Here is a 12,097-nt window from a genome sequence, read left to right on the forward strand (position 1 = left end):
GAGAGGCACTCGCACACAGTTTGGAAGGCACTGGGGCAGGGCGGGGAGAGCTGTCCTTCTCTAGCACTAGCAGGGAGGTGACCAGGCAGACAGCAGATGAGACATTTGCAGGGGCTTCAGGGAGTGTTCCTGCAAATCTCCCACTCTGGGTGGGTTTCCCTGGGATTTCTAAACTTCTAGAGTTACCGAAAGCAGGCCACAGTTTTTTCTGACGTTCTCCTCACCCTGGTATCTCCCTTCTAACGGTTTGTAAGCATATTATTCCCTGTGTTAAATCGTTCCTTGCTTGAGATACCTAGAGTAGATTTTGCTTTCCCGATAGACTTAAGGGGTAAAATGCTAGGCACTCAGTAACTATTAGCTATGACTCGGGTTTATGGGAACAGGAAAACTGAGAAGTGCATCTATTTCCTTTCTCACCTCTTCCGATTTTCTTTTTTCATCTTCCAGTTGTTTAAGTTGGGCCTCCTGTTGCTGGATTCTGGATTGTTGCCGAGAACAGGTTATTTCCAGTTGATTCCCTTTATCTTGTAAGATTCTCACTTGCTTTTGTAGCTCTTTTACATTCTGATCCAGGAGTTCCCTGAGGGTAATTAATGTACATTAAGTCACACTGGATTTATGAAATTCTTTGACCTAAAATTGTTATATCATCACAAGGGATTTTACTGGTTCAATGAGGTAGGGTATGTGTCCATAAAATAAAGAGGCCAACATAGGGGACCTCCTTTATGACAGATGTTTTGCTTAGTTCTCTCTCTCATTCACCAAAACAATCCTACAAAGAGGAAATAACTTCCCTTATTTCACAAAGGAAGCCTACAGAGAGGTTGCATTAACCTGCTAGGACAAGATGAACGTAGGGCTCTAATCCCGAATCCTCTATTCCTTCTCCTCGTCCTCACTGCTTTCCAAGTTGAGTCCCTTGATCTTCTTGGTTCAATACAGGGTTGTCAGTTACAAACACTGTTGATACTAATGCACACATGTTAACGCTGCATGAGCTGAATCATAAATGAGCCTGTGTTTGATGAGGAAGTTCATCCTTTTTCAGAAGGGCCATACACACCTAACTCCTTCAGAGAGAATCTCATCAGACTACAGTTTGTGGAAGAGCTTCTGAGGATTTCCAACAAGGCTCTTTGGATTTAGGAGATTATCTAGAAGAATATGATGAGTATGATGGAGTAGCACCTACATGCTAGGTCACTACTGATATTGGACAAATGAGGTCACTTTCTCTAACTTCAGTTTTCTGAAAAACCAATGGATTACTGGGAAAGATTGATATTTGAGACATGGGCCTCATACCTCTCAGCCTCCAGCACCTCCAATTCTTGTCACAGTTCCTGATATAAGTGAAGGCTCTACAAGCTTACCTCCTACCATTGATATCCGCCCCTGCACCAGCACCGCCCCCTTCACCTCTGTTTTCATTTCATTCATTATAGACCTGAGCAATTCCTGCCTATTATTGTCTACTTCTTCTTTGGTTCCATTCTGAATTTCTGATCAAGGGGCCAGACTAAGAGATAAGCTTTGGAGCTGAAAGGGAAATCTTAAATTGCTAGAGCTATAGAAACTTGAGTTATCTGCAATGGAATCTAGGAGTTGGAAAATGGCATTGAAACATAGCAAGTCAAAATTTAAAAAGCAATCCATGAATGTGTTAGAAATTAATTCCCATATTACATATAGTTTGAGCAAAGACTAACAGATAAACCAGTTATGCCAATGAATGAAATTAAGAAGGCTCTCTGCTCCTCTCCATTAGACATATAGCCACATCTTCTGGTGCAGTGCCAGCCACGTCCCTGCGACACAATGGTCAAGGTCGGAGTAAATGAATTTGGCCATATTGGGCACCTGGCCACCAGGGTTGCTTTTAACTCTGGCAAAGTGGATATTGTCACCATCAATGACCCCTTCATTGACCTCAACTACATGGTCTACATGTTCCACTATAATTCCACCCACGGCAAATTCCATGGCACAGTCAAGGCTGAGAACAGGAAACTTCTCATCAATGGAAAGCCCATCTCCATCTTCCAGGAGTGAGATCTTGTCAACATCAAATGGGGTGATGCCTGTGCTGAGTATGTTGTGGAGTCCACTGGAGTCTTCACCACCATGGAAGGCTGGGGCTCACTTGAAGGGTGAGCTGAGAGGGTCATCATCTCTGCCCCTTCTGCTGATGTCCCCATGTTTGTGATGGGCATGAACCTTGAGAAGTAAAACTCCCTCAAGATTGTCAGCAATGCCTCCTGTACCACCAACTGCTTTGGCCCCTCTGGCCAAGGTCATCCGTGACGATTTTGGTATTGTAGAAGGACTCATGACTACAGTCCATGCCATCACTGTCATTCAGAAGACTGGACAGCCTCACTGGGAAGCTGTGGTGTGATGGCCAGGGGCTGCCCAGAACATCATCTGCTTCTACTGGCACCATCAAGGCTATAGGCAAGGTCATCCCTGAGCTGAATGGGAAGCTCACTGGCATGGCCTTCTGTGTCCCCACCCCCAACATGTTAGTCACGGATCTGACCTCCCGCCTGGAGAAAGCTGCCAAATACAACGAGATCAAGAAGGTGGTGAAGCAGGCACCGCAGGGCTCCCTCCAGGGCATCCTGGGCTACACTGAAGACTAGGTTATCTCCTGTGACTTTCACAGTGACACCTACTCTTCCACCCTTGGGGCTGGGGCTGGCATTGCTCTCAGTGACCACTTTGTCAAGCTCATTTCCTGGTATGACAATGAATTTGGCTACAGCAACTGGGTGGTGGACCTTATGGTCCACATGGCCTCTAAGGAGTAAGAGCCCCCTGGACCACCAGCCTCAGAGAGAGCAAGAAGAAGAGAGAGGACCTCAGCTGCTGGGGAGTCCTTGCCCCAGCTCATCTCCCAAAACACTGAGAATCTCCTGACTTCCACAGTTTTCATCCCAGACCCCCTGAAGAAGGGGAGGGGCTTGGGGAGCCCTACATTGTCCTGTACCATCAATAAAGTATACTGTACCCAGCTAAAAAAAAAGGAAATTAAGAAATCAGTAGATTGATGACTCCCTGTCTCCCCAACAGCCTCAACCTCTCAATCCATTCCTTACATAGCAACCAGAGTGCTCTTTCTATATCACAATCTCATCATATCATAAAGTCCAAGCACTTCAACAGAACTTGTCAACTAGCTTACCTTTTAGCTTCATTTTCTTGCCACTCGCTCTACCCCCAAACATTTTGTTCCAGGCAAAATTAACTTTTTTCATTTCCTGAAATAACTCATCCTCTACCCTTATTTCTCCCCTGCAACTCCAACCTTTTCCTTATCTTCCTCTTCCAGGACTTTCTTCCTCTAATATTCTCTATTGAGCCATCTATCCCAAACACCTCACACTCAGCTTAAATAGCCTTCTTTGAGCAAGGCTTTCTTGAGCTCCCGAGACCAGATTAGGGGTCTCTGCTATGCACTATCACAGCACCCTAAACCTCCCTTAGTATAACACTTATCATAAAGTCTATGTACAAGGATATTCGTTGCAGCATTATTTGTAACAGCAAAAATGTCTAAAAAGCATTTTATATAAATTATAATACATCTATGTAACAGAATGCTATACAACTGTTTAAAATAATATTATGGAACTAAAAATCAAGGGTGGCTGGGTGACTCAGTCATTAAGTGTCTGCCTTCGGCTCAGGTCATGATCCCAGGGTTCTGGGATCTAGCCCCGCATCAGGCTCCCTGCTCAGCAGGGAGCCTGCTTCTCCCTCTCACACTACCCCCTGCTTGTGTTCCCTCTCTCCCTGTCTCTCTTCTGTCAAATAAATAAATAAAATCTTTAAAAAAAATAAAAATAACAAACTTAATATATGGGAATCCTTAATATCTAAATTGGAGTTGCTTTCCTCCAGAGATAATTTGGGGAAGTCAGGGGGCTGCCTACTGGGGAACACTTCAAGATTCAAAGCTGATAAATACAAAAATCAATTTCATTTAGTTTGCATATTATGCCAATCGTGTTAGAATTAGAAAAGCAAATCCCAGAGTATCATATCTCATAGGTCATCCAGTCATTCAAGAAAATTGACTGGTGCACAAAGTGTGTCTCAGAGCAACAGAAATAATCCCTGCCTTTGAGAATCTGACACTCTAGTGTGAAAGGCAAACAAGAAAAACAAGTAGAATACAGTGTGATAAGAAGCTGTGTAACTGAGTTCACTTCAGTGGGAACACTGAGGAAATGCATGGGTACACTGACGTTGCTGGTAAACTCAGTGGTTAGCCCAGGTGAAACCGACATCTTTGTTCCTCTTACCTCTTGTGCTGTTCTTCCTGATATTTTTGCTTTGTTTTAGCTTCATTTTCCAGTGCTTCTTTTATCTTTTCCTCTAGTTGCTTCTTCCCCAAAATACAAGTGTCAGAGAGACAGACTTTTTGAGCATGTTCTAATTTCTGCTGCAGATCTAAAATCTTGAAGGAAAAATTTCATGAATAAAACATTAAGAAGAGTCTGACCTTTTTTCCAGGTAGGGAAATACCCTATAGGTAACTAGCAAACATCGTGCTAACAAACAAATCTGGTCTAAAGTAAAGAGCATGGCCAGATTTATTTTAATTTTAAAATAAATTACCTAAGTTCTAGGATATGTGATACATTCACATAGTTTAGTGTATGCTTGTGTAAACCAAGTTATATAGTGAAAACTCCTTCCCATTTCTATCCTGTCTTCCTGCCAGTTTTCCTCCACCACATAGGTAATCGCTGGTGTTAGTTTCTTGTGTATCTTTCCAGAGATTTATTTACGCCCACATAAATAAAATTATTATACAGTTCTCCCCCATACACATATTTTTTACACAAATGATGGCATGTCATACATACTTATGCACCTTTTTTTTTTTTAATTTTTTTTGGGGGGAGGAGCAGAGGGAGAATCTTAAGCAGGCTCCACCTCAGGGCAGAGCCCCATACGGGGCTCGATCTCACGACCCTGAAACCATGACCTGAGCTGAAATCAAGAGTCGGAGGCTTAACTGACTGAGCCACCCAGGCACCCCTGCACCTTGCTTTTTAAAAATAACAATACATTTGGTGATTTTTCTGTATTATATGATTATGTAGAATTGCCTTCTCTTTTATAGCCACATACCATTCTACAATAAGGATATACTATAATTTACTTAAGTAGATTCCTACTGATGGGATATTGAAATTGATTCCAATCTTTTGCTAATACAAACAATTGCTCTAGAATAAATTATTAGATATGAATTTGCTAGGACAAAGGTTATTATTTGCTTGTTTAATAGATAATGCCAAACTGGCTCCATAGGTATTAGGCCAACTTATACTTCCAACAGCAATGTGTGAGCATGTCTAGTTCCTTCACAGTGTGGCTAGATTCACGATAAGATTTTAAAACAAAGCAGAAGTCTCCTACAAACCATTATTACCTATTAGCATATCACCTAGCACCAGTAATACCTTCTTCAATGCATTGGTAGAACTAAAAATAATACTTATGAATTTGAAAGAGAGATGTATAATTTTATTTTAGAATTTACATGTTAGATTAAAAGAATCATTAAAAATTTTTTTGTTAGATAAGTCTATTTTTGTTTACCTATTTTTTATAAACCCTTGTGTCACCCAAAATTGTGACACAATTTTGTATGCTATGTACTGGTACATAGTAAATGCTCAATAAATATTTGTTGAATGACTAGTTTTTAGCAGAATACCTATTGTCTCTCGAATATATTCTTGATGTGACAATGCATACTTTACAATGGTTTGGCACCACATTCCCCACAAACATTCACTGAATGCCAGTGGATGGCAGTCCTTTTTTAAGAGCAGGGCTTTACGCATCAGTCCTAGGTCCTTGCAGAGCCCAGGAGCCACAGGAGAGGTGAAGATGCAGATTGATTCAAGGTCAGTGGCAGCGGACAGCCAGTCGTCTTGAGGCCAACTCAAGTTCCTTTGAGCTGCCTCCACTTGGTTCTACTTAGGGAAGATGCTTCCTTAAAGATATTCACTCTTAATTCCACAAATGACAATATGACCCTGTTGGCTTCTCTACCAAGGACATATGCAAAAGTTTGAACCCGTCACCCAGTTTAAGAAAAGAACATTTCCAATACTTTTGAAGTCCACTCTGGGACCTTGTCGATTATCCCCCTTCCCTCCCCACTTGAGAAAACCAGTATCTTGAATTTTGTATTAATCATTTTCTTGCTTTTTCTTGAATATATAATCTATATAACATGGGTTTTATTGTCCACCATTTTGACCTTTATATCAATGGAATCATACTGTGTTTTTGGTGATTTGGTTTTATTCAATATATGTTGAACTACAGCATGTACCTATAATTCATCTATTTACACTGTTTTATGCCATTGTGTAAGTATACAGTTTATTTATTCTACCTTATGTCAGTGGACATTTGGGTTGCTTCCAATTTTCTGCTATTTGGAACAATGTTTCTATATAAATGATTTTATTCCTATCTCCTGACACATATGTGCAGTATAACATTTTCTCTAGTCTTTATGCCCACTAGTAGAAGTGTTGGGTTGAATGATATATATGTCTTTAACTTGACTAAATACAAATGCCAAATTGCTTTCCAAAGTGTTTATACTGGGGTGCCTTGGTGGCTCAGTTGGTTAAGTGTCTGGCTCTTGATTTCAGCTCAGGTCATGATGTTGGGGTCCTGGGGTCAAGCCCCACATGGGGCTCTGCGCTCAGCAGGGTGTCTGCTTGAGGATTTTCTCTCTCTCCTCTCCCTCTGCCTGCCCCCCACTCTCATGTGTGCTCTCTCTCTAAAATAAATAAATATATCTTTAAAAAAACCCAAAGTGTATATACTAATTTATTCTTCCAACTGCAGTCAATATATGAGTCCTTGTTGCACAAAATCCTCACCAATATTTAGTACTATCTATATTCAGATTTTTTTTAACTAAAATTAGATTTTCTTACTAATATGTAATTACCAACTACTTTTTAATGGAGTAATAACATACAGAAAGTGCTCATATCTTAAGCATATTGAATAAAGTTTTACTTAAACAACCACCTCTCACATCAAGATATAGAATACTCCCAGCACCACAGAAGATTCCATCTCATCCTCTCCCAGTTAGTAACCCTCATAAAGATAACCACCATCCTCTGATCACAGCTGAGTTTTTATCTATTCTTAAACCTCATATAAATAAAATTACACAGTATGAACCCTCTTGTTCTGGTTTCTTTAGCTCAAAATTAGGCTTTTGAGCATAATTAAGATTGCTGTCATCTACTTTTTGATGTTTGTTTTATATTTATATGGTCTGATGAAATGATTTATTTACTTATTTTATGGGTTTTTTTTAATGTATATGAGATTGGACTCAAACCCACAGATCAAAATGTGCAACTGTTACGTACTACTGCCACCTGGTGTTAGACAGTCTGAAAAGCAGGGGCATTATTCCAAAACGTCCATTTCACCACACAAATCCCCCCAAAATTACAAAGTAAAAATCATATAAACAGATAAATGAGAGGAGAATCAGTCTTTTAAAAGTTGAAAGTATAAAACAAAGTCAAATGGCTTCAATCAGTTCTTTAAGTTCATGTTATAGCTTCAATGAAACCTACCTTTTAAGTTCACACAGTTTAAAGAAACAAGAGATTTACTGGAACTGCAAGGAGCAGGTGAAGTCAAAAGAGAGGACAGCATGGAAGAGCAAAGAAAAACCCTAGAATTCTATCAAGTTTGCATCATAGCTACTTCTTAAAATCCTTAGGGAAACAGGATTTCAGAAGTGGTATCCAGTGCATGCTATTTATTAAGCATGAGGATAATTACCTTTGCCTCTGCATCGGCAACTTTTGATTTCTCCTGAGCCAGCTTTTCCTGCAGGTTGTTCTGTGATTTAATGCTCTGAGCCTGTTTGAGTCCCTCCAGCTCCAGTTCCCTGATTTTCTGCTGACGGTGCTTCCATTCTGCTGTGAGTGAAGAGCACATCTTTGTGCTATCTAATAACTTCTGCTGGGCCTGCTTTAGTTCAGTTTTGATCTAGAGGTGGGGAATAAACAAGAGTGATAGAAATAAGCATGGAAAGAAGATGGATGTGAGCCAGAACAAGCACTTTTCATAGCAGTGCAGTCCCCCAAGAGCTGACAAATAACCAGTGTCACATGGATGATTACCTCTCTGGAGCTGTCATGTGTTCGTAAGGCTTGCCAAAGTCTATCTAGCCAGATGGCAGCTGGACAGAGGAATTTTCCTAAGTGGTTCTATGCACACATGGTCTGAACATTTTCCATCCTTTCTTTCAATCTACTGCAAGTTGGCTTTCATTCCCAGTACTCCATGAAACTGTTCATGCCAGAGGCACTACTGATCTCCCCACTGCCAAAATGAATCAAAGGACAACTGAGCTCTTAGGTACCATTCACTCCCTCCATCTCAGAAAGTTCTCTTGGAGTCTATGATACTGAACTCTCCTGGTGTTCTTCTATCTCTTTGCTGTTCCTTTCTGCTCCTTCCTGTGTAGACTATTCTAATGCTACCCAACTTCTAAATATCAATGGACTACCCTAGGCCTTGAGAGTGGATCATTCTCTCCCTAGGTTCACTGTCATGATTTGAGATACCACCTTTATGCCAATAACTGTCAAAATAAAACTCCTTGAGTCTCTCCATATCAAAAATAATTTTTCTCTCTCAGTCTTCCAAATTTCAGTAAAGGATGCCACCATCTAAGGTTTTGTTCAAGCCCGTAGTCTGAGAGTCATCCTGAATCTTCCTTTCCCATCAGGAGCCCATTCGGCACCCACTGGGATGCTGCCTCCACAACATGTCTCGCATCCACCCATCCGTGTCCACCACCCTTGTCTACAACATCATCGTCTCTAGCCTGGGTCATTGCAATAACAACGTGGTCTTGCCACTTCCATTTTAGCTCCCTTCTTATCTGTTCTCTACATTGCAGCCCAAGTGTTCTTTTTTCTTTTTCTTTCTTTCTTTCTTTCTTTTCTTTCTTTCTTTCTTTCTTTCTTTCTTTCTTTCTTTCTTTCTTTCTTTCTTTCTTTCTTTCAAGAGCGAGTACATGGCGGGAGGTTGGGAGGGTTGGAGGGAGAGAGAGAATCATAAGCAGCCTCTACACCCAGCATGGAACCCAACACAGGGCTCCATCTCCCAACCCTGAGATCATGTCCTGAGCCAAAATCAAGAGTTGGAGGCTTAAATGACTGAGCCAACCGGGCGCCCCCCACTTTTTTTCCTCTTGCCAACCTCTTTTAAAACACAGGTTATTTAGTACCATGAAAGTAAAAAGGACCATCTCTATATTTAAAAATTGATGACTAACTTTTTACTAAAAATTTGAAAATTTAAATGAAAAATGCCTATAAAAATAAAATATACCAAAGTTGATACAAGAAGAAATTTAAAAATGTGACTTCTTATAACTATTAAGAAACTGAATCAGTCACTGAAAATCTTTCCCAGAAGAAAACTCTAGAATCAGAAGGATTCAGAAATGAGTTCTTGTAATTATTTAAGAAGAAATAATTGTAATTTATTTTTACAAACTCTTCCAGAGAACAGAAAAAGAGGGTATGTTATCCATCTCATGTTAAGGGGCTAGAGTAACCTTGATGCCAAAATCTGACATGGTTGTTATAAGAAAGGAAAATGACAGGCCAGTCTCATTTGTGAACTAAGATGCAAAAATTCCAAAGAAACACTGGCAAGCTAAAGTCAGCAATGTAGAAAAAGGGTAATAATTTAGGATGAGGTTGGGTTTATTCCAGGAATGCAAAATTGAGTTAACATTAGAAAATCAGTCAATGTAATTCACCATATTAACAGATTTAAAAATCAAAATATGCAGAAAAAGAATTTGATGAAATTCAACATGTGCTCATCATTAAACATTGAATGAACACTAGAAAAGAATTTTCTTAATGTGATTTTTAAAAATATTTTAAAAACCCTATAAAAACATATTAAATGAAATTTAAGAGCTTTTCCTTTGAGACTGGGAAGGAGAAAATATACCCATTACCACCAGCTCTATTTGTCACTGTAGTAGCTACTGCTTAGAACAAGAATAAAGAATGAGGGCGCCTGGGTGACTAGTTGGTTAAGCAACTGCCTTCGGCTCAGGTCATGATCCTGGAGTCCCGGGATCGAGTCCCGCATCGGGCTCCCTGCTCAGCGGGGAGTCTGCTTTTCCCTCTGACCCTCCTCCCTCTCGTGTTCTCTGTCTCTCATTCTCTCTCACGCAAATAAATAAAATCTTAAAAAAAAAAAAAAAGAATAAAGAATGAAAGGTGTAACATGTGGAAGGGAAGAAAGAAAATTATATTTATTCTTAGATGATATGATTACTTACACATAAAATACAAAATGATATAAACATAAATTATAAGAGGTAATTTAAAAGTATGCCAAGGCTTTTATTAGAAAAAAATTATTGCATTTTTATGTATTAGCAATAGTTAGAAAATGAGATTTTTAAAAATTTACCATTTACAATAGTATGGAAAGTATCAGCACCTAGGAATATGTCTAACAAAAGATGTATAAGACCTCCACAAAGAAAATTATGATATTGGGAGAAATTAAAGAAGACCTAAATATAATACACACATTTCATAGAGGATTCGATATTATAAAGATTTAAATTCTTCCCAAATTTATCCATAGATTTGGTGTATAAATTCAGTGTATAAATCCAAAAAGGTTATGTATGTATATATGTGTGTGTGTGAGTACGTGTGGGTATATGCATGTAACTTGAAAAGCTGTTGACAAAATTTATATAGAATTTCAAGTGGCCAAGAATAGCCAAGGCATCCTAGAACAAGAACCACAAGATGAAAAGATGTGCTCTATCAAATATTAAGATTTACATAAAGCTAAAGTAATTAAGGTAGCATGTTAATGGCACAAGAATAGACAAAATAGGACAATGGAACAGAATAGAGAGCTTGGAAACAGACCACATATGTACCAATATTCTTATGACCCAGGTAACAATACAGTCATGTAGGAGAATATCTTTATGTCTTTGAGGTCGACAAAGATCTCTTTTTTTTTTTTTAAAGATTATTTATTTATTTGAGAGAGAGAGAGAGAGCAGGAGCAAAGAGGAGAAGCAGAGGGAGAGGGAGAAGCAGACTCCCCACTGAGCAGGGAGCCCGATGCAGGGCTTGATCTCACTAGAATCATGATCTGAGCTGAAGGCAGACACCCAACTGACTGAGCCACCCAGCATCCCTCAAAACATATATTTAGAGAGTGAAAAAATAAGCCATAGGGTAGAAGATGTTTGTAATACACACCTGATGAAGGCTTCATATATAAAGAATTCCTATAAATTAATGGGAAAATGAAAAAGACAGAAGCCCCAAAGAAAAGCAAACAAAATCTTGAACAGGTGCTTCACAAAATAGGAACTCAAATGTCAAATAAATATATAGAAAGCTGCTCAGCTTCATTTGTAAACAGGGAAATGCACATTAAAACTGCTAGGAGCTACCATGATACACATATATGAGATTAGCAAAAATGTCAAGTCTGACAGTGTCAAGAGTTGGTGAGGATGTGGAGCAATATGGACCTTCATACCTGCTGGTGGGCATATATACCTTTAGCAGGAATTGAAGTAATATATAAACTATGATGCAATAATTCCACTCCCACTCTCTTCCTAGAGAAATACATACTATGGATGGACATCAGGATGTATGTACATGGGTGTTCACAGCAGCAGTTTTTAAAAAGTAGAGGCATTACTCAGATCCTTTTGTATATCTCACTATTTAGGAAAGAGTCTTATGTTCAATAAATGAACATATCTGAAATAATGTACTCTTATGCTGTTTAAAAGCAAAGGTCCTTGGATAAAAGCTGCTCAAGCATCCAGAGCGCTAAGCTTATGATACCTGCTTTTATATTAATTTCTGAAGACCAGATATGCCATCTCTAAAAATGTTAACAGACATGTAAAAATGACCAAAATAATTTATTAAACATAGTAGAAATGAATGTGCAGAGAAATGAAGAAATTAAACCCTATTAAATCTTGATG

At 39.2% G+C, this 12,097-nt stretch overlaps 1 protein-coding gene and 1 pseudogene across 1 annotated transcript in view; one reads left to right on the forward strand and one right to left on the reverse strand.

Annotated features, from left to right (window-relative positions):
• CCDC30 (coiled-coil domain containing 30) overlaps window positions 1-12,097 on the reverse strand; it is a 103,513-nt gene that overhangs the window by 24,877 nt on the left and 66,539 nt on the right. Inside the window, 3 exon segments of the mRNA XM_035018842.1 lie at window positions 421-583; window positions 4,314-4,468; window positions 7,861-8,070. Of these exon segments, the coding sequence (XP_034874733.1) occupies window positions 421-583; window positions 4,314-4,468; window positions 7,861-8,070 (528 nt within the window).
• On the forward strand, window positions 1,455-3,002 carry LOC118019542 (annotated as a pseudogene).

Source organism: Mirounga leonina, unplaced genomic scaffold, assembly GCF_011800145.1.
Source record: "Mirounga leonina isolate KUSES-001 unplaced genomic scaffold, KU_Mleo_1.0 Mir_173, whole genome shotgun sequence".
Lineage (NCBI taxonomy): Eukaryota > Metazoa > Chordata > Mammalia > Carnivora > Phocidae > Mirounga > Mirounga leonina.